Source organism: Apteryx mantelli, chromosome 3 (genome assembly GCF_036417845.1).
Source record: "Apteryx mantelli isolate bAptMan1 chromosome 3, bAptMan1.hap1, whole genome shotgun sequence".
In the NCBI taxonomy this organism is placed as follows: domain Eukaryota; kingdom Metazoa; phylum Chordata; class Aves; order Apterygiformes; family Apterygidae; genus Apteryx; species Apteryx mantelli.
Genome location: NC_089980.1, coordinates 76297609 through 76324448, shown reverse-complemented (window position 1 = coordinate 76324448; position 26840 = coordinate 76297609). Strand labels below are relative to the sequence as shown.

Here is a 26840-nt window from a genome sequence, read left to right as displayed (position 1 = left end):
CGGCTCAGGCAGCGCCGCGGCCACCTTCGCCGGGGTCCTCCCGCGCCATAAGAGAGCGCGGTGGAAGCCCCGCCCTCTCTTTGGCTAGCGGCTCGCGGAGGCAGTGGGGTGAGTGGCGGCGGCGGTGCCGGGCCCGGCGGGGCTGAATCCGCCCGGTCGGCGGGGCATCGCGGCGGGGGTGGGCCGGGCCGGGGCTCCGGGGCGCCCGCTGCCTCTAACCGCGCTGCTCTGTGTCTGTATTTGCAGCAGGAAGCCGGGCGGGAGCGGCACCCACCGAGAGCGCCATGGCCGAGGAAGGGTGAGCGAGGCCGTTGGGGCTGTTGGGGGCGGGGGTGCCGCGCGGGAGCCGCACGCGCCGCCTGGCCGCACCCGGCCTTGCTGTGTGGGCCCGGCCGGGCGCTGAGGAGCCCTGCCTGCCTGCATGCTGCTGCTGACCGCGCCTTGTTTTGGTGAGGAGCTGGGTGCTCTCGTGGCGTGCAGGCTTTCCCCTTATTTTGGGGGAGAGCACAGGTGGCTGACTCACCGGCGGGACTAGAATCCGCGTTAGTCTTTGGTTTGCTGTTCTTTAATGTTGTAGCGACTGGATATTGCAGGTGAACTGGGAAGCGTTTGCTTCCTGTTGTGAAGATAGTAGCAGGGATAGCAGAATAATGTCTGTCTTCTGTTTAGCATTACTGCTGGAGGTGTAATGGATGTTAACACTGCCCTGCAAGAAGTGTTGAAGACCGCACTTATCCATGATGGCCTAGCTCGTGGTATTCGCGAAGCAGCCAAAGCCTTGGACAAGTAAGTGGTGTTTTCCTTAGGTAGACGGTGAATAACGAAGCTGGGAAAGCTATGTTGTTGCATACACAGTGCTTACTTTGTCTAGATACTTAGTTGAAAGCTTTTGGTTTGGAAGATCACATTTTTCTATCAGTGAGATTAATGTTTTGCTATATGTATTTCAAAGCCTTTAATTATGACCTTAAAATACAGATGTTAAATTAGATTACCCAAGAATAACAATCTCCAATATGTTAGGTTCTTTCTTTTTGTGATTCTGGTGCCATAGAATTTTTATGTGGTTTGGTTTTGTGAAGAAAATGGGATGGCATTGTCAGTATACAGCTAGGGAAATTTGAGTCTCAGAAATCTTGTTGCAACAATTCTGTTTTAAGAAATGATAAAATCTTGCAAAATTTCTGAAGAACTTGAGAGGGCTAATGTGTATATCTGAAGTACTTGAACTGTAAGTTTTTTTTGTAGTTTTTACTAAGGAAAGTCTCAAAGTCAGTATAGTTTGCTTTTTTTTTGCTAGCTTCATTTTTTTGTGTTGAAACTGTAAAGAATTTTTTGGAGATACCATATCAAAACAGTATTGAACTGAAACTTGTTATATGTGTGCCAATAGTAGTATATAACTATGGTCTCTGGCAAGGTGAAGTAGTGTGGGCGAATACTTTTAAGAACAGACTCAATGCTTAAATGTAAAACTACAGTGTTTGAATGATGACTCTTCAATTTGTCGGATACCCCTTCACTTTTTTTATGAGTGATAACAGTGGTCTGACAAACCTGTATGTTAAAAGCTCTAAGATGAGATACCAAACAAAGGGGGAGGAAAGAGTGGAACTTAGTTGATTAGAAAATAGTTCCTAAGAACTCTTCTGAATTAAGATGCAACACTACATAGTGTGCATTTGGAGGTTGTTCTATGTGCATGTTTTCTATGCATTTGTGTGTGACCATTTTCGCTTGGAAACTGTTTCTGAAACCATCTGGTGAAATTGGTGGTGAAGAAAGCCATAGAGGAAGACTGACTTTGTTTACAGTGGTCAAATTATATCAAGTTAAACATAGAAGACCTATACAGCTCTCTTTGTTGTCAGGTACCCCTTTGATATTCTTAACATTGTACTGCAGTATACAAAGATCCTAATTAGAATTGGGGCCCTGTCATAACAGCTTCTTTGGACGTAAGTAGAAAAGATTGTTCTGAAGAGCTTATAACAGTTTGACATAATTCAAGCTTTTAATAATTTCAATTCTAATGTTGAATTAATGTGATCTGAGAAAAACAGCAGAAGCAACTTGTAAATTGGTTGCTTTCTAATAGTAACACCAGTTGTTTTTAGGATATGGTGTTTATCTGGTCACTACACCATTTTCAAAGACTGAGAATATATTCAATGGGGTTTTAAGAACTTCCAAAATGAGTAGATTCTGGTAACAAAGCTAACAGTGTCCAATTAGTGTATTATGTATATGAAAAACATTAAATGCATAAGTAAGATTATAAGTATATCAAAAGTATATTTAATATTTCAAAAGTCTATATAAAGTATATCAAAAGCAAAAATTAAACTTTAAAAAGTGGTTATCTACAAACTGACGTGCACTGACTCTTGTACTTCAAGGATTTGATTACTGAAGAAAACTTAGCCTTTGAAATTGAATTTGACAGCTTTTGCATTTTTTTAGACGCCAAGCCCATCTCTGTGTTCTGGCTTCAAATTGTGATGAACCCATGTATGTAAAGTTAGTTGAAGCACTTTGTGCAGAACACCAGATCAACTTAATAAAGGTGAGTATCAGAACTTCAGGTGAAGTTTAGAAGAATTATGTTTACAGTCCGTTACTTGTTTCAGTTCATAGCTGAACCTTTGAAGCACCATGCTGTAATTCCATATATGGTTAAGTAAAATATTTTCTCATTTAGCAGCAGTGATTTTTTTCAATTGTTTGGTCATGTCAGCAATATAAGAAACTTGGACATAACAGTGTCAAGGGATGTGTATCAAGCATTCTGTAAAGCAGAAATGAAATGATGTAATTTCTGAGGCAGCTGAGCCTCAGATTTTAGGAGAGAGAATTAATGCTGCAGTGATACTGGTGCAGGGGAGGGATCTTAACATGTCTTAGTCTTCAAATTAAAATCCATAGGAGCAGTACAGTGATGATATTTTGTCTCCCTCTACTGATACTAGTGAGGAAAGCAGCCATATGTTACCCAATACTTCTGAGAGTACAGCAGCTTGTTTTGCTCAACCCAGTTATGTTATAAATGACCAGTCCTAATGCAATACAATGTCTTACACAGGTTGATGACAACAAAAAACTGGGTGAATGGGTAGGTCTCTGCAAGATCGACAGAGAAGGAAAACCTCGCAAAGTAGTGGGCTGCAGTTGTGTGGTTGTCAAAGTAAGATGATGCTAATTCTAGCTTCTTGACTTCTGAAAATGAGCAGTAAAAATATAATGATGTTTTAAATTTAAACTATGAACTAGAATGCTTGGATTTTAAAATGGTTGCTCTCCATTGTTGGTAGTGAAAACAAAAAACTGCTTTTCCCTGTTCAATATTCACCTTTGTGAAACATGCTTATTTAAAATCATATTTTTATTCATTTTGAGTTAATGTTGGTGTCCTTAAAGTATATATGCTCACTTGCCAGTAAACATTAAATAAGACTCTATTACTGGAAGAGATGAGGTTCTGCTTGGAAAAAATAAGTGCCAGTTAGTTACATCTGCTTAACTTGACAGTGTTTTGCAGAGCATGTTTTAAGATAACGCTGGCAAAGTAAAGCCACAGTACGAGCCTTGAAGACTTTGTTGTCTTTGAGGTCCCGAGAGATGGCTACATCTTCCTAATAAACATTAATGACCTCTGCATGTGTTTTCATACTTTTGTTACACTCATATAACGATTTGATTGAGTTCCTTTAAGCAGAGGTGAAGAAATTGCTTTTGGATCCCTACCAGTGGGTGTGTTACGTTTGAATAGACTAGTTCTTTTTTAGGGAATTAAAAAAAGTGGTTGTCAAATGTGATTCTGCTTGACGTTACCTGGGTGGAGGGGTATATTTGGGAATGCTTTCAGAAATATCGTGTCAGAGAATGTCAGTCGTCCCCTTAAACACAGGTTATAAATTTCTGAATGGGTCAGTATGATATTAATTGTTTTTCTTGTATTACAGGACTATGGCAAGGAATCTCAGGCCAAAGATGTCATCGAAGAGTACTTCAAGTGCAAGAAATGAATGAAAAATAAATATTGAGCCTGATTAGTGTATGTGTGATTGATGGGTGGGTACCTGTGGAAGAAAACTTTGAATTACAAGGATAATAAGGTGAAAGGAGTCCATAGGTCTTGGAGTATTTTGTTAGTCTTTCAATGCTGTCTGCTTCCTGAGAAGATAATGGGGTGTCCCTGCGATTCCTGATCTAGGGTGCTGCTGTCTTCTGTTCCTACCCCAAGGTTAACAACTAATGGAAGTTTGCACAGCTTTTGAATTGCAGAAGTGCTGAAACAGTTGATTACTGCCTTTGCTTGCATCTGGCTTGGCAGTGCTCAGGCCTATACTGCTACAGTGATTCCTGAGTAACATGTTTGGGAAAATGTGAAGTACTGCTGCATCTGTGATGAAAATTTGGCTCCCTCTACTGAAACAAGTGAGGAGAACTGCCTGAATCGTTACCCAAATCTTCTGAGATGTTGCAGGAATTCCTTAAATGTTATCTTAATGTATGCAGAAAATTTATGAGACTAGGTATATTTTCTTCACTCAGTTCTGAATTGTATGTTGAATTAGTTTATTATGAGAAATATTCTCATGTACTTCTAGATCCAGTTGTGCAGGAGTTCTTAGTCATCAGGGCAGCCAGGTAGCTGAACTCTTGAGCTGACTTTTTGCGCATTTTTTGCGTTGGAAATAAGTCAGGATTGGAACTGGAGTTCAAGATAATTCCTTTTCTATCTTCTGTGTTTTGCATATTTCTCACATTCTTTTCTGCAGAGTAGAGCTGCTGTAACTGGAGTCATAAGGAGTTCTGTTATCCTGATAAATAGGATATGAAGGTTATGAAGAATGTGGGCTGGGCCCCTGCAGACTGAGGAGGCTGAAATGCATAGCTCTTAAGCTGTTGAGCTCAAACTTTCTATTATTTATGTAACCCCTCTTCTGAGACCCCTGATCACACATGTAGTGTGGATGCCCAGATGCTGGGCTCAGTGATTGGATGCACTTCCCTACAGCTCACAGGCCCTGTGACTCTGCCTAGCTGCTAGAAAGTGCTAGCTAGGGTTTGGGTGGCTTTTGGATTTCTGTGAGGTTTCCTGTATTTGCCTCTGAGATGTACTTGATTATGGAGTTAACAGTTCCAAGTCTGTTTAAAAAAAAAAACTTTAGCTTAATACATTTAGTCTTGTCTAATTTCTCAGTAGAGAGATGTTGAACATGATTACATTTTAATTCATGTCAAGCAGGTGTTATAGATAAAAGGGCTGATACTATAGAGGGAAGTTCTTCACAAATTTACAAATTTTAACAATTTCTATTCAGAGCTTTTTCAATATAGTTGAAATAAAGCTTTATGGATCATATTTCAGTTGCAGATCTTTCACTGAGTTACTAGACTTTTCTAAATGCTGAAAGTAGAAATTAACATTAAATGGATTTGAAAACCTTTGAAAAACTTACTTTCTCAGTTCAGTTTGGTTATAAGCTTAAATATATTGCTTTTGTACATAAAAGCATACCAAAGCACACCTCTTGGAAGATGCAATTTAAGGTAGGACAAAAGGGGAGTTTTGGTTCCTATTTGAAAACAGATGAAATAATACATTTAAGCATACATGTACTTTATTTTTTATAAGGCTGTTTGCAACTGCATTCTAGAAAGTGTGTATGATTAGTAGTCTGATCGAATTTATGACTTGCTTTTCTTTGGCTCTCCATTTTAGCACAGTTAAATTCACAAAAGGAAACGGGTTCCAAAACTGGAGCTTAGTATCTGGATTCAACAACCTGTGTACTGCTGAGATTGAAATTTGGTTCTTACTGTCCAGAGTTGTGTAAGCATACACAAAATCACCCTTGGGGATCAATTGGAGGCTGTACTGCTAATGGGCCAAAAGAGAACTGACTGGCCTGGTGCTCTTTAAAGGAGTGTGTCGCATCAAGCTGTGTGTGCTTGCTTACCTATGTGGGCCTGAAGAGCTGCTGAAAGTGAAAGCATCAGGGAGTAATCTTACAGACGGAGGGATTTTAGTTAGTCACTTATTTTTTTTCTCAATCTCATTTATAGAACTTAATGTGTGCCTGCTTGATGGGGTGAGGCTAATGGCTAGAAGAGGGTTTTTGCTGTAGTTTGAGCAATTCTTCCAACTTGTGCTTAAAAGACCTTGGTCAGGAGGGCTGCCGTTTCTTTGCTGTGCTGCATGCACAAGTTGAGGACTCCTGCGTTGGAGAGCTGATTTCAAAATTGAGAAAATATAATCAAAACCTGTTCTAATTTTGGGTGCTCAGTCTGGTTGCAGGGAAATGATTGGATAACTACTACTGTTTTAAGTGGTGAAATCTGTTATAGGTAAATGGGAGGAAAAGAGCATTGCTACATTATTTCTTTTTTAGAATAGCTGTGAAAATGTGGTAGTTGCACAATTTGAACTTTTCATTTTCAACTGCTAGAATTCATACTAACCATCACTATTTTATTCTACATAAGGACCACTACAAGAATATAGTGCTTCATGCTTTGCAATTAGGCTTCACAGATACTAGTGAGAACAGATTAGTCATCTGAACTCATGTTCAGGCTGGAGCTCTGTTCCAGCCTCTGCAGGAAGTGTACTATAGCTGTTGCTGGTTCATCTGGTGGATAGAAATTACACAGGAAGATTAAACCCATGGAGATTTTAGTTTTCAGAACTGAGACCATCTTTGTGTAAACTGAAGTTTTCCAGCAGTTTGTAATTTGGCTGAAGTATGGGACTTTATTTCAACAAAATGACACAGGAGAGTTGGAGAGTAGTGTCTTAGCAAAGTTCAGACGAGTAAATCAGGTACAGATATTCACCTTCTAGAGGTCTACAGTTCTGTGAAGTTAATGTCAACTACTGCTGTGGTTAGGAAATTAAACTCCTTAATCCAAAGCAGTAAGGTTTTAGGGCTTTTTGATAAAATTGTACTTGCTTTAGCATGGGCAAACACTAGACCTGAGACTTTTCTGTTAAACTGAGTCTACCATTCTAGTTGAAACTTAAAAATTTAGCTTGAGGTGGACACAAAATGGAAGATTTCAGCTGGTACAATTTACATTTTCTTATAAATCCAGTGAATGCTAATGGTTTCTTTAGTGTGAAGCACTGTAATACCAACCCACACTCCTTAAGTTAGGATGGGTCTGTTTCATAATTTGATACTAGAGAAAAAACGTGAGGGAAACTTGTGGAAGAGGAAAAGAAACACTTATGTCCAAAAGGATGTTAATTCTGAGATAATCATCTTGGGAAAGTGAAAAGAGAACAATTCCCGCAAAGTCAGGATAAAATAAAGCTTAGCCTTTTTCCTTGATGAAATTCTACCAAACTGGTCTAGGTTTTACTTAGTTATCTCCATACTCTCTGAACTTCAGTTGAAAGTCTGCTCTATCTGGTTTAGTGTATTCAATATCTGAAGCTGTACCCTTTCTACTTCCCCTGATACATCTTAATGGAGAAAACTAATTAAAAGTAATATGGTGCATTCCAGTAACATCTCTGGAGTTGTAGCAGTGTGTATCCCCTCTCTCAATGAAAGTGTGTTTCAGGAACAAAGTAGAAGTTGTGGAGTTGTATGGCCTACGTGTGGAAGAGTCCATCAGGACAGAAGATCTATAACAGTGCAAGAAGGGAATTTTCTAATTCACAGCATATGTATGGTGCTGCTGAGGAAGACCTTTGAGAAGTCAGATATGTTGCATAAAAGTGGTATTCTGTAAGCAGTTCACCTTGGTGTTCACAACCTACAGGAAGGTTTGCAGGATAATTAGATTCATTTGATTGTTAGAATAATACAATAGGACCAAATTCAGATTCACGCAAAATGTAGGTCAGACATCCATTTTTTGTGAATTTAGAATTAGTATACAGCTTTTGTTTTTTTGACAGGAGCAGGGGAATTCCCTATGTAATGCTTTTCTTATTTCAAAGCCACATATGGGGAACACACACTGAATTTATAGTTGTCGAAGACTGAGAATTGTTAACACTGGGAATTGGTATATTTAGCTACACCATTTGACTTGATCATAACTGTAAATATGTCCTTAAGGAGTCTTTTACTTCCCATATTGCTATTGGTTTTGAAATATGTAAGAGTTCAGCACAGTCCAGCTATTCAACTATATAGAATATTCTGCTTCATTTAACATTTTAACTGTTGTTACTCTTCATTGTGAGAGAATAGCATACATCTTCATTAGCAAGATAGTTTTTGTATTGCATGTATCCAGTGGAATATTGATCTCAATAGTACAGGGTAGGAAAACTGCATCAATACAGTTCTGATCCGGTTAAATTACTGGGAGTTTTGCCACTGGCTTGAATGAACCAGCATATGAGCTGATGTGACAATCCTGATTTAGCAAAATCTGTTACTGTTGAGAATAGAGTATTTTTACTATCTTTCCCAAGACAGTAATTGTGAAATCATACTTGAGTAGTAAAACTGGATATTTTCTAGGGAGGTTGCTTATAAATGCTCAGAGATGCATAAGTAACTCATTGAACTTTGTGAATTTGGTTATAGTAGTATGTTCGCAGTAAGGCTATCAGCATTCAAGGGAAATAGATCTACTTTTAATGAATGTTTGGAAAGTTAAACTATGGATAGGCCAAAAATAAGGGATTTCCTTTTTTCTAATGTAAATCTTTTCTCTAGTTACGTTTTGCATTTCCTAGGTTATGATATATTAAAGGAGTCGTGTGTATTCAGGAAGCAGTTTGCTTGACTGATAAGGCTTTTGAGGCCTGTAATTATTTGAAGGCATCTATGTTAAGTGGAAGCTGTTAGTCAAACTGCTTTCTGTTGTAAAAATGTTTTTGGTTCACCTGTTAAAATGAATATTAAAATATGTAAGTTCCTATTTGCTGCCATTTGAAATGGTGAGCAATTAACATTTTTTTAAGTTTAAAGTAATACTTAGCGTTTGGAGATTCTCAGCATTCTTGCCATTCCAAGATTTTCCTACATATGTTTCACAGTAGTGAAGCCTTCTGTGGAATGGCTTCAATAGTAGCTGGATTATTCATTTCCTCTTAATCATCACATATGATTAATTACATTTAGGAAAAGGTATTCAAATAAGGAGAGCCATATACCACAATAGCAAATTTGTTTGTTTCTTTTGTAAAAATTGAATGCTACATTAATCCAATTTCAGGGCTATAATTTTAAAAATAAGCTACTTGATCATTTTACACTGTTATGAATATTAATACTAGGGAATGACAATTCTATTTTCATGTCCAGGTTTCTTCACTGGATTGAAACCAATGCTCCTTAAATACTTTTTCCAGAAAAGTTCTTGATTTTATGACCAAAATGATTAGGTTTCAAATTAGGGTTTTTCTAATGTGACCTTAGAATCCATGCAGGGTCAGCAATGGAGAATTGAATAGAACTTCAAATGTTTTATACTGCCTGTAGTGTTGATTTGTTTTTTTAAAAAAATCCTGTGAACGAAATTCCATACAAGCTTCGTTTCACTTAAGCCTATCTTGCCTAAAAGTTAGTTTTTAATCCGGATTGACCAAGCAGGATGAGTGATCGCTATTTCCTCTTGCATGCTGTAAGACTGTTAGCATATCTTCCTCTCAGACCTCTCTTGTCTAGGCTAAACAGATCCAGTTTCTTCATGTTTTCCTCATAGCTGGTATTTTTAAGATTTGCTGTAAAAAATGAATTAATGTTGATACATCTTGCAAGGTTTCAGATAAATAGATTTGGATTACTTTTTAAATTACAGCCAGTTGTAGTTATTGCTGTAAAGGTACCGTTTACCTGTCCCATGAAAGCATGTGGTAGGCAGTGTTGAACTTGAGACTTTGGAAGTGGAAAGGCTGGGCTGACCCTGACTTTGTGTCCTTGGTCAGACTATTTTAACTTCCCTTGCAGGTTTTCCTTTTATATGAAATAGGGATAATACACAATAGATTGCTCTAAGATGCATGTTTTGTGGCCTCTGGTGTGCAGAAGAGATAATTATTTTCTTTTTCTGGACTGAAATATCAGTTTCAGTGGTTTTGCATGGATTGGTAGTCCTTTCCAAGCCTAAATTCTTATGCTCCTATGTGCAGCAGGAAACTAGCAATGTACTTTGTGATGACTTCCCAGCATTTCTTCAAAGGTGCTAAATATTGCCTTAAGATGCCTTCTAGATTGTATTAGCAAGAATGTCCTATGTGAAATTCAAAATGCAAAATATTTCAGAAACAGCTAGGCGTGTTTTGTTCTGAAACCACCTATGTTATCCTGGCCAGTATTGTGTCTGTGTCCTCTGCACCTAGTCTTGTCTTAGATTATAAAGCTTGAGTGTCTGGACTTTTTTCCCATGTATTTCCACAGCACCTACTTTGATGGAGTTGTAGATATGACTATGACTCCTGTAGGAGCTGATTATACCTGCAGTCCAAGCTTTCCCACTACCATGTCCATATTTTACTTTCCGATCCCCTGAATCTTGGGTACTGGCAGTGATCTCTTATTCCATGCTAATCCTGGTTAAGAAGTAAGTACATGTGCTCATAATGTGTGGTGGGAGCCTGAGCGCTCACTTGAAAGTAATTTGTTACAAGGACAGCTCATTCATATACATATTTCCCAGTGCAATAATGCTGATCGGTATTGCAGTAGCAGAAATGCCAGGGGACTGGGGCCTGTCAGCAGCAAATTGCCATGCTGCAGAAGCACTTCTACAGGCTCCAACCATTCCTTTGGAGAGCGTTGTTTTTTATGCCTGGTTGCCAAGAGAAAAGTACATATTCTGGACTTATTTAATGCTAAAAGTATGTTATAGCTGGTGAACACTAACCCCACATAACACAAAGATATTTAGTAATAAAACACATATTTAACACTTTCTTATAAATAAGCATAAACAACTATTTTCTGATTAATGTTCCTAATCTAGAATTGCCTGCACTGTTGCAGTTTTGTCAATAGTTTGTATGACACAATGGAGATACACCCCCTTGTGAGTCAGTGCCCTTCTTATGCCCATTTTACTAACACTGGTGCAAATGCTGTCCCCCAAACACGACTCCTTTTCTGAAGACTTTATGAAGATCTTTCATACACTGCTGTAAAGCAGCTCTGAGCATACATCCATTTGTAGGACTTGCCTTCTACTTTAAAGAGGTGAGTAATTGGGATTTGAAACCTCAGAATTGTGCACAGAATTGTGGTTTAATTTATGTACCCTGAAGGAAAGCAGAATAAATGGCAAATGTTTTTCTTAATGGTTTCTAATTTTAGACAATTAAATATAGTTAGTTTTTTCCTATCATAGCAAACAAATGTTTATTTTGAAAATCTTTTTTAACGAATTGGGGCAGTTGAATATGTCATGATCCTACACACATTTATGTAATTTTCTCATGCATTGGGATTGTTTGAATGAGGGCCCAGCTATGAAAAACCTAAATCCATATTGACTTGTTCATGTAGCTGACCTATTGTTAATTATTATTTTTATAGAAAGAAAAACCACTGTAGAAATATCTGTTAACTTTCAGACATTGGTAGTTGCTTGCTTCTTACAATTCTAAAAGTGTCTGGGTCACATAATATTATATGAACTAGTAAAAACTAATTTGAAAATCCCTTTACCTTACTGGAGCTCCTTCCCTGGTCTTCCAGTTCAAAAGCAGTTGGAGGAACTTTTTATAGTATTTAAATGAAAGTACATAGTATTTTCACTGAGACCTATGCAAGCAGCACAGTATTCCATAACATGGGGATACTTTCTGTAAGTAACTTAACCATACTTTTCTAAAACTTAAAAACTGGTACAATAATTTTGTTTGTACCTGATTGTCTTGTTAAAATTCCTTTTAATTGTCTTCTGGTTTTTCATGTTACTGATCGGGCACAAAGCAAAGCTAGACAAATATATATCCACAAGGGGAACAGTGTTTATGTACAAATCAACACAGATCGTTTTATTTATCTGATTGGATGTTTATTACCTCCAGCTTGGTAAATATCAGGAATCTGTTCATCTTTGCTGTAACCTGACTGAGGTCAGTGTCTCTGTGGTAAGAACAAATTTTAGTGTTTGAAACACAACAGTGTGGAGTTTGTGTGTTAATACTCTACAAGGTTACTAATGCGTGAGCATTCAGGCGTTCTTTTTCTAAAAACAATGAAGTAATAGGCATTTAGGCCAATGTCTCATATGCCAGATTCCTTTCCTGTAAAATTTTGCAATCACATTATGAAACTTAAAAAATGTTATGCTGACATGCAGACAAATCTTTATTAAAGCAAATTTCCTGTTTTCTTACTCCAGAAAATTGTAATTCCAGTATGCTTCAATTTTTGCTTCTTTGTTTTTCAAATGATTCTGAGATTTTCCACAGTGAACAAGTTTAAATCCCTATTAAAATAGGCTTTGTATTTTGAAGACAGAGTGAAAAAGCCATGTCCCCGAAATAACCTTTTATATTGATTGTATTGTTAGCAGCCAGTGCGTTGGATAACATAATACAGATGCTTAGGAGAGGTTTAGGAAAGCAAATGGAGGGAGAAGAACTGAAACGTTTCCAGTTTTAGAGTGTATGTCTTTAAGAGAAAAGAGGTCATGTTCTGTAGAACCCCTCCACAAAAAAAGAAACACCCTCACGTATCCATATATTTAAATGGGTTTGTCAATACGGGCTATACATTTCTTTTTCATATTCTTGCCGGTCCAGGAAACCATTGTGGAGATTCTGATGCTTAAACTTTCAAAACAAAAAAAAAAATCAAAAAAAATCAAAAAACACTTTATTTTTACTATGCTATGCCTCACATTTGGGATGTGCTCTGTGTAAGTATTTGCAAGACTAACTAGCTATTTTTACCCCAGGTTCTCACAAAGGTTTCTGGTTTTAGGGTAGCTACATAAAGGGATGAGCAGGGTTAAAACTTTTAGCACATTAAGAGTATTGTCTTTGGGTTTCATGTGCAACAGTGACTTACTGGTCTACCTCCCAGCCTAAGTGACAAATTTGATAACTGCTTGTGTAGTGATCCTCAAAGGATTTGTATATGATTGTGGAGGAGTGTTTCACTGTAGAGAAGGGAGAGATTTATCTGAGGTGGTGCTGGAGACAACAAGAAGTTTGGGCCTTGAAGCTCAAAGCCACCTCAGTCCTGTTATGCTCCCAACAGCATCTTGTCTTAGTCACTTCATGCTCCAGCCATGAACCAGCCAGTCCCCTTCTCTTCCTTGGTGTATGTTCCCTGCCTCCATGAAGGGAGGTGCACCTACCTGCTTAAAATGTGGGATCCTGCATTCCCCAAGATACTAGTATGCACAGGCAGGTGTTTCACAACCTGTAGCCTGCTTGCAAGGCACCTACAGAGAGGGAGCAAAAAAGCAACCTGGTTATGGCTGTTCTAGAAACTGTTCTTTCAGAGTAATATAGACAAAACCAGTATTTCCTTCTACTCCCTTTGTATGTGTTTGTTCTGTATTTGCAGAAAGTCCTGGCATGTGCAATGATAATTGCAAATAATTGTCTTTAACAAATGTGTAAGAAGACTTTCAAGCAATACTCAAAAGTATATTGTTTTTAAGTGAGCTGGAAAATGTTTCCCTTTCAGCCCACAGTGACTCATGCTAGTTGCACAATTCTGATGTTAGTACATGTTTTGTTGGTATTAATATCAGTGTGGGGTGTGTGAATGCCATTATCTACTCTCATTGCATCCAACGGCTATGTTTCTACTGGCTAATGTGACTGTCCTGAAGACCTTAAATCTCTTACCTTTTGAACGAATGCACCTTGGGCAACAGAGCATAGAGTACCTCACGCTGTCCTGATTGTGCTTTAATCTTGCTTAGGAGAGATCATCACCAAATACTGAAGACAGAGTAATATATCTTTTGAGGCTGCCAAAAGTGCATCAATTTGTTTTGAAATGGAGCATCTAATTGGGACTAAGATTTAAATCAGCAGGGTAAACAACAATCACATTTTATTTGCTTCTAACAGAAGCCAGATTTCAGCTGGTAGCAAAAGGGTTGAAAGATTCTGCCTTAGTGTTAAGAAAACAGACTAGTCCTTTTCCCTTTTTGTGTGTTGTAAATTTACACTGGCTTTAGGAAACCAAATATTAGGCTAGTATGTTATCTACAAATTATAGCCAAGCTTGCAAGTGCCACACAACAATATCTCATGAAAGGGACATTTCATAGGTGATTGTGGTGTATGTACAGATCACTTTCAACTGAAATGTCTGTCTTCCATTTTTTTGCAAAAAGCATGCAAGACACAAAACAGCTGTTTACAAAAATGCTCTCGGAAGAAAGACAGTGCAGTTCTAATACTAACTGGATTTAGGGTTAGTTTTTTCTTCCTGTGACCTTAGTTCTACCTAATAAGCATTAAGCAAAATTCAAATGTCTGTGTATAGAGATGAAGAAAACTTGAGGCAAGAGGGGAAGGATGGAGAATGACTGCAATATAAAAGATTTCTTGTGTTATTGTGTAGATGAATGTGTAGATGTGTGTAGATGTATGTAGATGAAACTAGTTATGCAAATTCTTATTCACATGCCTGTGTGAAGATTTGTCTTCTGTCTTCAGAATGAATTTACCCCCAGAGAAGCCTTTATAAGAGGATGAATTTTAGTAGTAATATGCCAGATCATAGAAAATGTCTTTAAACATAAATGGTATGCATAATTTAGTCACAAGTTTTCTAAGCCACTTCAGATTGTCTTGTCTAATGTGAAAAGCACTTGTACTTTTGTACCAGTAAAGTATCTGTATGCCTGGAGGATAGCAATTTATAATAAATATTAATGTAAATAAATCTTTCAAAATAAAGTTAATTGGAACATGTATGTCTCTTGTTTATAATTATGATAACACCCTTTAAAAAATGCTGTTTGGTTGTTATGAATGATTTTGCATATTTTCAAATGAGAAAAGTTTTCAGCCAAACTGGCCTACAGTCAAGAAATATCCAAAGAATTGCAGTGCCATTCATATGGCTATTCTTATTATCTTATGGTCAAATCAATCACATCATTATTGGCAGGGCTGGGATTGTTTATATCAGTGTCATTAAGAGCTTTGTCAAGCTTATTTTCCATGGGCTGAAATTATTCTATGTAGATGGTCCACCTTAGATGTTTTAATTTTTTTGTTAAAGCAACATAGCTGTTTCTGAGACTTTTGGGGCTAGGATGTTTGGTGGGGGTATATTAATTCTTGCTTTTAATCCCAGTTGAAGTCGTAAAATCTTTCCATTGGGAAGTTCAAGTGCTTCCATTCATGAACTTGAGATGTAATAGAAAGGTGAGAGGAGCTGGGGATAAGAAGTGGCAAGGGAAAAGCACTTCCAGAAGATCGGGGGAAGGACTGGGTGTACAGGAAAGAGAAAATGATGGGTAGATGGGTAGACTGGTCAAGGTAATTGATAGGTGGGGGCAGAAGCAGGGATAGCAAGAGGCTGATTCAATGAGATCGGAGTCTAAGCATTTAGACATGCCCCTTCCAGAATTTGGAATTGAACCCAGAAGGGGCTGGGCCCTTTGACCATTGCTATTTTGACAATAATTGTGAAATGTATGGCAAAGTATGTTACTTGTCCTCTAGCACTGGTCCATAAAGAGGACAATGGTCAAGGGGCAGAAGAATTCAGTGGAGGAGTGAAAATGCATGCACACATACAGGAACATGCATAAGCATGCACTAACTCAAAAGAAGAGTGCAAAGCTGAGCATTCAAGCTAATACTAGAAAAAAAAAATCTCTGTGTAAATTTAATCAAGTTTGTTGGCATATATATTCTTTAAGCAGAGTCATGTGCTGTTTTTTCCTACAGTTCTCTTAAATTATTCAAAGATAAAGCAGATCCCTAGACCCTAAAAATGATCCAGGGCTGTACTGTGAAGGAGCAGAAGACTACAGTTTTGTGGTTAAAAATGATGATGTAGCTTCTACCTCTACCTCTGCCCTGAGTTCCCATGCAGAGATGGAGAAGTCACTTAGAAGTGTTCATAAAAGATGATTGATCAGGTGTGTTCATTTTCTGGGTACACCAACTTGCCTGTGGCTTGTCTTGTAGAAATGCTGAGCATTCACAGCTATTGGAATTTTGTTTTAAGCATATAAAGCTACAAAGCAGACTTTTTCTGAAAAGTAAAGTTACAAGAGTCTCAGATTGGTTATTCTAAATTGATGGGTGCCTGCAGCTTGTGTGGCATAATTGACCGAAGTGTAGAGTGGGGAAATCGTTCCCCTCAGGAGTGTTGTGGGGAGACAGTATTTTCTGCTTGTGAAGTACTTCACTAGGGATGTTGAAGGAAAGCACATGAGGATGTTCATGTTTGCATCTATTTTGGAGTTTGGACAGTGCACAGATAGGCTGTATGCAGTGGATACAGCTGGGAAAGATAAAAGACTGCTTCATATATTGTTAACCATGGTATTGAGGCACATAGGCATATATATGATGCCACCTCTCCTGATCTGGGCAAGATGAATTGTAGGAGCTGTATATTTATTTATTTATTTTAATGTAGATACTATCAGTTTAATTCCCGCCCCTTTTTTTTTTTGCTAAAGTGATCATCTCAACATTGAGGTCACCTCTACTATAGCTGTTTGAGTTCAGTAGTGCCCTGTCTACTATTTGGATGGAAAAGGCCATTTATAGGGCTCTAATAGACAGTGCAGATATATCCTGTCAAACCCTGTTGTTCCATGGGGGATGGGTTTGGGACTCCATGTGCCTGATTTTACTTATCTCTAGATTGAGGCGCAGAGTGGAGGCAATCTGACAGTGTCCTCTCAGGCCAATTCTGAACAATTTTTCCTGATTTAAACAGAAGATGGCACCATTGCTACGGCTAAAAGGGGCAATAACCAAAACAGGGGAACAGGCCAGTAAAGCGGCTACCTCCTTGAGATTAGAGTTATAGGAGCAGGTGCTGCAGTGATCCCATCAAGCTGGCTACATAGGAAACAAATGTGAAATGAAACTGCTTAATGCCTTTGAATGTTGTCGATTTCTATGCATATTTTCCAGCATCGTAGCCTTGTAAAGTCTAAATGAGTCAGATGTTTAGACTTTTACAGGATTTAGAAGTGTGTTCTTATAAACCAAAGGACTTTGTTGTACAGCTGTGACTCCTTTAATCTGTTTTTCTCAAAGTTGTTATGCATGGGACAAACGGTATTGTCTGTTTTCTTTCTTTTGCAGAGATACCTAATTTATTAAATAAGATATAAACTTACTGAAGTTTTGGGGATATGTTTAAGCAGTCAGTTTTAGAAGTTCACTTTGTGTATTGGCTAGATAAATAGTACTATGTTTCAGACCAGAGAACACCAGTGTCAAATTAAGCATGTAAGGGACAGTATAGACCTAAGATAAGAGTCATGGTAGATGAAGGTATTTTCTTTTCAATCCCTCAAGCATCTGATGTATTACAGTGTTCAAAGCATTTTAGTGTGCATATATTGTATTCACACATATGCAATGTATTTGAAACATTCCTACCAAGGAGATTGTGGTAAAATCTGTAATGTGCAGCTTGCTGGGTTTCATTGTAAAGTAATATAATCTCCACATGTGTGAAGGCCAATGCAATATTTTACTTTTTGCTTACTCTAGGGAATGTGATATTAAATTTATCAGCTGAAGTATTTGAATGAGAACTCATAAATATTTTTGAGGTGCATCAATGGCATACATGGGGAGGGAGAAGTGGTGCAGCATTGGGTGAAGAGGAAATAGTTTATATTTTCCATTCTCCTCTCTCAGATAACATAGCTCTACCTTGGCCTTCATCTGGAGTGCTGGTAAATTTTTTCAGTGATTAAAAACAAGTTTTAGATCGGGGAGAATTTGTTAGTCACTGATTTTTGTTGGTAACTATTAACTCTAGTACCTGTAATTCATATCCTGTTCACATAGTATATAGAACTCGGGGTGTCTTTGGGAAGTCCTCTCCCCTCCCCACAAAGAGAGGTGTCATACTGAAACCATTTCAGATGCTCAGGAGAGGCTGTTGGCCTGTCCATTTTATCCAATGCACTGTGACTGTAGACACCCTGCAATCAGTAGTTGAGCAAGCTACTGTTAAATCTGGGAGGAGTCTATGTACTACATTAATATAGTTATACCTCTTCCAGGGCCTAAGGAAAACTCTCTGCATGGCATTATCCTGCGCTGTTGTGTTGATCTAATCAATTGTCTGGAGTTAATTTGGACGTGTCCAAAATAACTCTGTGGTGATTTAGAATAATCCAAACCATGCTGAGTTAGCAGTTCTCTGTCATCACTGGCTCAATGTTCAGCTGCAGCCAAAATTGCCAGTATCAGGAAAGGCACTGAGAACAAGACAGAGGACATCATTTTGCCTTGCAGAAAACCTTTGTGCTCCCCCATCTTGAGTACTGCACACAGTTGGTCTCCACATCTCAAGAGCAGTGCTGCTTAAAAAAGCCCAGAAGCACAGAAATGAACACCTAAAATTAAGGGGATGTAACAGCAGCCTTATGTTGTCATTTCAGTTTGGAGAAAAGCCTGAGTGAAGATGTGGTTGAGGTTTAGAAAATTAAGATGGCAGTGCAGAATATGAATGCAAAACTGTTATTTGCCAAAGCCTACAATACTAGATTAGGGGCCACACATTGAAACTAGTGGATCATTTAAACTAGGTTTTAAAAAGTACCTTTATAAACAGCATGTGATAAACTTCTGGAACTTGCTGCCTGCTACAGGAGAGTGTGGAGTCAAAGCACATCAAGTGGTTCAAAAAGGGATTAGACAAATTAATGGATAGGAAGTCCAAAACAGGTACTGTTAGTACTATGCAGGGTTGTTCCCTCTGACATCCCGAATCCAATAGCTGTGGATACAGGAAGAGTATGAGGACCGGACCTTACACTCTCTCCCTAAGTTACTTCTCTGGCTGCCTCTGTGGAGACTGGATACTGGGCAAGTGGGCCATTGGTCTCAACTTCTGGGGCATTTCTGATAGGAAAGGATAGAAAGGACATCATTTAAAAGTGCTAAAAAGTGCCTAGAGCCTCTTGTGTCATCATAACATCTCTAAAAAAGAAAAAAACCATGTAGCACTCACAGAGAAAGCAAGCGAAGAGGAGCTGGCTACTTCAGTCCTTAGGTAGTCAAGAAGCTTGGATAGCTAGAATATTTTTACTAGACTTTTCAGGAATCTGCTTGATTAGCAGCTGGCTCAAAAATGAAGACTAACATAGACTGAAGGTGGCTCAGGCTAGTAGAATAATGCTGTGAAAGAAGCAATAAGCCTCTTTACTATCACTTAAACTGGGACTATTAGAACCGTAGACATACCTAATGTGGTTAGCCTTCTAGATACTTGTCAGATGATCGCGTTTAAAAGCTCTTAGGCTTTTTTCGCTCTGAGGTTGCTCAGGTTTTGCAGTGGTCTTACCTTCTGTGCCTTTGACGTTTTGGGGATTGCATTACTGTGATGACTTTGCTCGAAACTACTCGTAGAGGCAGGTCAGAAACTGAAGTTAGTGCAGGACAGATGTTGGAACAAATCTCTGTTGCTCTGGAAGTATATTGCCTGTGTACACCAGGATGTGCTATTTCCAGATGGGGTTAAAAATGGGGGTGTCTTTTCTACTCCATAAAGTCTTTAATCACTCAGACTTGCCTGGATTAGAAATCAGCTCTCCCCTCTCTCTCCATGATATTTCATCAAGCAGAAAAGGTGAGCTGGCACTTTTTTGGTATAATAGTGAGGGAGCTCTTGGCACTTCAGAACACATTTCTCCCTTTGGTCTAAAATAGCCCATGTACATTGACTTCTCTGGCACACTGCAAAGTTCACCAGTTCTCAAGTTTTTCTGAGGAATGGAATTGTGAAGGTGGTGACAGGGTGAGTGGGGGCAAGGATTTATTTGTTTTTTCTTTCTCTTAGCTGTTGTTGGCTTGAAATCTGAAGAGTGAAACTAAATTTGTAATTTGTAAAGACCATTTTAAAATATTTGCCAGTTGCTCCAGATAATAAAATATGGATTTTTGTCCAGAGGAGAATGAACAAAAAAAACCAAACATGGATCTTTTTCACCTAATTTATGATCTGCAAATACAGTTCTTCCTCAGCCTGCATAATTAACTCCCTTCATTCAAGAGTGACGATCTTGATTACATCTTCTATCAATAAAAAGCCATGAAAATGTTTTTCATAAAAGGAAGGAGAGAAATCCAGCAATATCAGATGACTGCTATGTAGGCTGTTGTGCCATTTGGGCACTGGGCTTTTAATCCTATTACAGCCAATATATAAATTACAATGTCTCACCTGTAAAGTCATTGTCAGATTTAGTATACAGACTTTAATAGGAATTGTCCTTATTCATACCAAGTTTATATCTACTTAGAGCTTGTAAGCTTTCCTGTATGGGCAGCCTATGATCTGATACTACTTGTTCCAACAGATGTTGGTTATGATACAGCTGTTTTGTTTTTCAACCATGTGGATGTATCAAGAGGGATTAGAAGGTTTTATTGTTTGTTTAAAATGTTGCATTTCATTAACATAATTTTGAAGCCCCATATTCTTTCAGAAATACTTTATGGCTAAACTGCTTATATAAGATAGTTGATTCCCAAAGGAAAAGATGCAGCAGGTCTGTGTTAAGCTTTCTGTTCAAGCTTATTATCCCAGCCTCCAAAATGTGTTTTCACTAACCGAACAGTGTGATAAACTGAAGAAGAGGGTGTGCAGTTTAACCATTTGGCAATGGTTCTGCTAGAGTTGCTGTGCCGGGCTAGTGGCAGAAGTTCATTAAGAGAGGTGTTCTTTTGAGTCTATCATGTCTCAGCTACTTTACAATTTCTGGAGGGTCCAGGGCAGAGTTTGTATGAGCTGTGCCTTGGTGTTCACCAGACAGTACATGTGCTGCAGATGTTTCGGGCTGCTCACCTGAAGTTTGTGATAACTACAACACGTGGTAAGTTTTGGATGATTTCAATATTAAGTTTAGTATCTTATTTCTGAGGCATTTTTGTTGCATGAAGCAATAAATTCAATTCTGTCATCATCAGGCAGCTGTTTATATGTACTGAAAGACTTTAATCTCTCTCCAGGGAACAAGATACTTTAGGGGCCTATTCTCCTACTTTGTGTTTGCTTTGCATCTCTGACATGTTCCTGGTTATCTCTACACCAGGAAAGCAAGTATGGTTTCCTGGTTGGGACACTGGGCTTGGATCATTTCCTAGTTTTGCCAGTGGTTACTGTGAAACCTAGAGCAAATCTGTCCTGCAGCTCAGCAGCTACAAAATGAGGGCAATGCTGCTTTTTTTTTTTCTGCTATGTGTTTCATCTACTTAGAATGGAAGCTCTTTAGGACATAGACTGTTTTGCATTAGAAGTGTGTATTGTGATCCCAGTCTTGGATGGACCTGTACACAAAATCAGCCTACTAGTAATAATGGAACAGAAATTTTATCTACAGAATACGTAGTGAGGAATCTCCCTAATGCAAATGACTTACCAGCATTCTGTAGTTTTATAAACTCATATGTAATGCCAACTACAGATATATGATTGCAACATGACTACTGTAATATTTGGGTTTGGAAGTGTGTCAGTGTGTACCCTCTTTATTTTCCTAAAACAGGTTCATGCAGGTGGTGAGCTGACTTGTAAGTGGATTGTGAATTAATTTTATTCAGCCCTACCAAAGTCCCTTCCATGTGATGTCCCTCCTGTTCCTAACAGTTTCTGATGTTTTCCCTTTCTTAGGGAGGAGTCATTTCTTGCTGCAGCAGTTCCCAGGTCTGAAGGCAGTTTGGAGCATCTGAATGGCCTAGAAAGGCTGGAGCCAGCTCATTTCTAGTTGTTGAGCAGTCATCAATGAAATTTTGTGCTGAACTTTGGTGAAAATTACTTGGGAAGCCATGATAGAATTCATAAAACAGAGAATAGGATGGGAGTAAGTGCCCCAAAGATGCTCCGAGAAGAGATCTTGGAAGTCTATTAGCTCTTATCATCAGAAAATAACATCAGGGAAGAAAACAGTATTTTTAAAAAGTTTTGGATCCTGCAAGAAATCTCACAAAGAAATTCAGCAGGTTCTTGCAAGATAATTTTGGTATGCTATATAGATTTCAAAAGCCCAGCCTTAAAGGCAGTGTTAAAACAATTACCTCAAGGAATTATGGTCACCTGAAAATAAATAAATGTTTCCAAGTAAACTTCTCATACTTAGAAGATAACATGCTAGAATAAGACAAACAAAGACAAAACAAATACAGCTTTAAACATGAGCTAATTTTTTATATGCATAAAATCAAGAGAGCAACAACATTTGCATAAAGCAGTCAAATTAATGTTTTCTCTTAGTCATAGCTGTGTTTCAAAAGAATGATTCCATTAGATTAGGATAGTATTCTTTTACTATCAAAAACAGCTGCAAAAACATAAAATGTATTAGTCTAATACCTCACAGAAACCTGTGCTGATACAAAGAAGAAATCTCTACATTGTTGTTTTGCAACTTTTGGTTTGTTTATTTAAGGAAAAATACACCATAACCTGAATTTATTTTTCCTGGAGGCTCTAGGAAGATATAATTGTTTCCTTTTCTGAATCCTTTACCACATGTGCTCACACTCATACATGCATGCACATACACACATGCACACACGTGCGCACACACACAGTCTCTCTCCCTCTCCCTCTCTCTTTTCCCCTGCCAAGAAGGTAGCACAATATCCTTGAAGGGGGGCAGGAGGTACTTGTATTTTCAGATATTCATGTTGTCTCTATACCCATTGATTTCTTGACTTCAGTAATACTTGCGTCTCTGAGTTCCACACTCATTTGTGCTTAAAAAATCTAAGTGTTCAACAATTTTTAAATATGCAGTACTTTAATTGGGCGTATATTTACTCTAGCAAATGAATGTCCATTTTATTAGCTGTTTGCTGCATTAGGAAGTTTCTGTACTAGTGATTTTTACTGATCTCTTTTCCGAAATATCCAGCCCTTTCAGTCTCTCTATATAGGTAGTGTTCCCCTTTCCTGATGAAGGTACCCAGCTGTGCAGCCAGGAATGCTGAAGTCCTGGGGCCAGGAGGAGAGGAGGCAGGAAAGAGCCTGGTCTGTAGCTTAATGGATACAATCCTGATTTGGGAGTGGGGAGAGAGGTTTGGTCCTTGATGTCCAAGTAATTTCTTGGGATTCTGTTTGATTTTTTTTTTCCTTTGATGACTGTCTAATGTAAAATGCATAAGCAGTCCATGGAACAAAATGCCAGAGTTGCTGTCTGCTTCCTTCTGGTAAGTGCCCCGATCTCTCCCTTGTTGTCCCTATTTCTGACTTCAAGGCTGGTTTGATCAAATCTATACATCTACAAGGCAGTTATCACCTGTGACTCTCCTTATTGTCATTGGAAAAAAATTGGGATCATCTTAAAGTAGTTATTTTAAATGATGAGTGAAATGAGGTGCCTACTGCTTCTCAGGAACTATAAAGGGAGCCCTATGACGACTGACTCAAATGTCTCCGTACCACTCGTGCATGGGTCCTTGTTATGCTGAGACTTACAGGCTAAACCTGGATACAAGTTCACCATTTAAGTAGTTCAGCCTTAACATGTTGCAGAGATGGCCTGAGTCAAGGGACCTTTAGTTTTCTTATTTCATGTTTTTTTCTGCTAGAGTCTGAGTAATAGCCACAAATATCAGACTCTGTTCTCCAAATTCAGTAAAAATGGGGAAGATCTCCCCCCACACACACACAACAAAAAAATCCAAACAGAAATTTCCACAGGAAAAGAAGTATACTTGCTCCATTAGTGAAATATATGTGTTGGAAAGCAGTGGTGGAAGGAGACCAAAGTCATGGTCAGTGCTTATGTGTATATGCAATACCAAATGGCCATTTTACCCTGACCTAAACCCACCATTTTACCACCTAAAAACTGGTCAGAGTTGCAGTTTTGCTGCAAATTGCAGCCCATGAGACTGCAGACCCACACGGCCACTAAGGTATGCTGAAAGTCAAACAAAACGCACTAAATGTGAGCACACTTTAACTACCCCTACTTTTATAGGAAGAAGTAGCATGCAGATTTGAGTAAGACAGTTGGACCCTTTGCTCATGCTGTTTGAAAGGTGATGTGCTAACTCTCAAATTTGGCCTGAATATTAATTAGTCCTGGCAACATAACTGTCTGGAATGAAAATACCTGATACAACAGAATATCTTTGCCACCTCTTCCACAGCTTGTTTATACAGGATGGTGTATTTTAAATAGTCACTTTAGGGTGTTTCCTCCATCCAGCCCCTTTACCCCCATACTGTTGACTCTGAAAATCATAGAGCACTTTCAATTTTTCCCCCCTTCATAATAAGGAATCAGAACTGGATGCCTGTCTTTGTACAAAACAGCTGGTAGGACTTGGAGTTATATTTAAGCCTAGCAATATATAATATGAGTAAAAACCACAGATTCATATACTCCTAGGAAAAATGCACAATGCTGATTTCACTGAATACGGGAAAAGAAATGACCCTACAAAATGCAGAACAGATAAGATCTTAACTCTGTGAATACAGTTTTCTGGGGCCCCCCCTTTATTTATTTATTTATTTATTTATTACTTTACCATGCTGGCAGCCAGACATGTACTTCATGGGACAATATCTCTAATTATTGTGTCTACCTCCAAACTGTGTAAGGCTTTGTTAACAGAACGTATTAAACAAACCCAAGCTTTATTATGACCTAAAAGTTAAACAAGGCTGGTTGAATTTTGCTCTGGTCTGGCACTCTCGATGATGTTAGAGGAGAGACAGGGAGCCAAAACGCAAAACAACGAAAAAAGAATGGAAACTTGGCAAGGCTGTTTCATCTGAATGGTGGGGTTCAAAATAATCCAGATAATGAAACACTCCAGATCAGTGCTGAGATACATATGGTACAGGGTAGAGGCAGCTCTGATCCAAATCGTGAGCCACATGAAGGGAGGAGGAGGAAAGAGCTGATGTGGGTTCGTTGCGCAGTTGTAACTCTGTGAGGCAACAGTGCTGTTCTGGTTGCGCTGGGCGATGCCAGTTGCAAAGCACAGGGCCCAGCAATTCTGGTAGCTAGATGCGTGCAATAGATTTGTGCTCATAGTCTGAGTCACCCAGTTGCTGCTTCCTGATGAATTTCTTCTAGAGTGATTCATTTGTCAGTCTTAAGGTAAACAAATTACTCGTAGCTGTACTGGAGTAGTGATGCTGTAAGTGGAGCTTGGCGCATTACTGATTTAGCTGCACCAGACATGCTCCAAGTTTAAGTAGAAAAGAAAGAAGAAAAATGGTAGAAGGAAAGGACCCAAGGAGATGAGACATCATGAACGACTGACAGAGTCAAGACCAGAGGACAGAGGTCTTCTGACTCCCTGTTCACTATCCTTAACCTTGAGCTGCTAAGGAATATGTGTCTGCAACAGTCTTAAAATATCTCCCTAATCTTCCTGGTGTTCTTAGAAATTTGTTTTATTAGTGGAGTATTTGCGTAGTTGTATGAGCAGGCTCCCTCATCCCAGGGTAAAATTAAAGTCTTAGTTTAGAAAACAAATACCAAAAAACTTCTCTACAGCTTTTTCTTTCGCCTGTCTATAATACCAAATTTATCTCGTATCTTTGGGGTTTTGGCAGAGCAGAGGGTATGTTCTATACTTCTATTTATGCAATCAATCACAAACAACATAACTATTAAGAGCACTTGTATATACAGAAAGAGTCACTGAGTGCAACCCAATGAAATTAACTGTAGGACCGTGTCTTCCTTTAGTGAAGGAAATCACTAAGCTGACAGAATTATAAAACATTACATCGTTATTAAATGGTTTTCCAGTAATTTTTCAGTACTCAGCAGAAAACATTATCATAACTGATATACACTAATTCTCTTGTTTATGTGTGTATATAGTGTAACTTCCATTAAAGTGCCATTACATTTACAAAAGGGACTCTGTAAAAGTGGCCTGGTGGTCTTCCAAATTTATTCTTTCAGTGACTCCAGATCAAATTTGCCTACTTTAAACAATATATTTTTTTAAATTGTCAGTGTTGCAGATTCCACCTGGAATCAAGTTATGTTCTTTCTGTGTTACACTTATAATGAAGATTATTTAATTACTTAGCTGGCAATTTTTTTTTACAATTTGCAAGAGAGAATACAATCTGGTTCCCCATATCTTTCCTCCTTTCCTTCCATCTCACACTCCCAGGAGTCATAGTAAATGTAGGGTGTGAACAGAGGGAAAATCTGTATTGATTAAATAAGAAGTAATTGGATGACAAAGAGTGGTCAGTGGGAAGGTGCCACACTGAAGTTTTTCTGGTCATTGTGATATTTTAAGGCTAATGAGAATTTAGTACATGTTAAGTGAGAGGATTTAGGCATCTTAAACCACTAGCAAACTGGCTTTATTGGTGGTTGTGTTCTGCTTTCTTCTGCCTTTGGTCTGGAGAACTTTTACAAAAGCAACTTTCAGCCCTAAATCTCACCCCAGAGTTTTTTGTCACTGTTGGACATTGCCCAGCATCTATCCAAAGGCTGATACATAGCACATCATTGCTGCATCGCTTCAAGCCCCTTCCCTCCCATCCCAGTCAGTACTGGAATTGGTTACTGGCCATTGTGCAGCTTCCCCAGAAGTAACAGGCCTTGTCTGCATTTAAATGTTTTGCATATACAGCTTTGTCAGCTAAGGGCCTGGGAAGAGAAGAAAAGAAACATACCACTAATTAAATCAGCTGTTCTGGTAAATGTACTTGTACCAGGAAAAGGTCCTATTGAGAGGTATA

At 38.5% G+C, this 26840-nt stretch overlaps 1 protein-coding gene and 4 non-coding genes across 6 annotated transcripts; all 5 read left to right on the top strand.

Moving 5' to 3' along the window:
* The first annotated feature begins 33 nt into the window (after window positions 1–33).
* Window positions 34–4049, top strand: RPS12 (ribosomal protein S12). 2 transcript variants are annotated; one of them, XM_067293698.1, is made up of 6 exons: window positions 34–108; window positions 247–298; window positions 670–786; window positions 2464–2566; window positions 3083–3184; window positions 3963–4049. In XM_067293698.1, the coding sequence occupies exons 2-6, from the start codon at window positions 285–287 to the stop codon at window positions 4023–4025; spliced, it is 399 nt and encodes a 132-aa protein (XP_067149799.1). In that variant the 5' UTR covers window positions 34–108; window positions 247–284; the 3' UTR covers window positions 4026–4049. The 2 variants fall into 2 exon arrangements, with proteins under 2 accessions (XP_067149799.1, XP_067149800.1); XM_067293699.1 differs by having other exon boundaries at window positions 69–108; window positions 250–298.
* LOC136991724 (small nucleolar RNA SNORD101) lies at window positions 1483–1557 on the top strand. Its single transcript, XR_010883934.1, has one exon. It is a non-coding gene; the product is annotated as a small nucleolar RNA SNORD101 (small nucleolar RNA).
* Window positions 2928–3014, top strand: LOC136991738 (small nucleolar RNA SNORD100). Its single transcript, XR_010883948.1, has one exon. It is a non-coding gene; the product is annotated as a small nucleolar RNA SNORD100 (small nucleolar RNA).
* Window positions 3496–3630, top strand: LOC136991736 (small nucleolar RNA SNORA33). The gene has a single exon (XR_010883946.1). It is a non-coding gene; the product is annotated as a small nucleolar RNA SNORA33 (small nucleolar RNA).
* A 348-nt stretch (window positions 4050–4397) lies between the features above and the next one.
* LOC136991737 (small nucleolar RNA SNORD100) lies at window positions 4398–4482 on the top strand. The gene has a single exon (XR_010883947.1). It is a non-coding gene; the product is annotated as a small nucleolar RNA SNORD100 (small nucleolar RNA).
* Window positions 4483–26840: the final 22358 nt, after the last annotated feature.

What these genes read in the sequence shown, in the direction of transcription:
- RPS12 (XM_067293698.1), top strand. An exon ending in GCAGCCAAAGCCTTGGACAA is followed by an intron (nt 787 to 2,463) that starts GTAAGTGGTGTT and finishes GCATTTTTTTAG; the next exon opens with ACGCCAAGCCCATCTCTGTG. An exon ending in ACCAGATCAACTTAATAAAG is followed by an intron (nt 2,567 to 3,082) that starts GTGAGTATCAGA and finishes TGTCTTACACAG; the next exon opens with GTTGATGACAACAAAAAACT.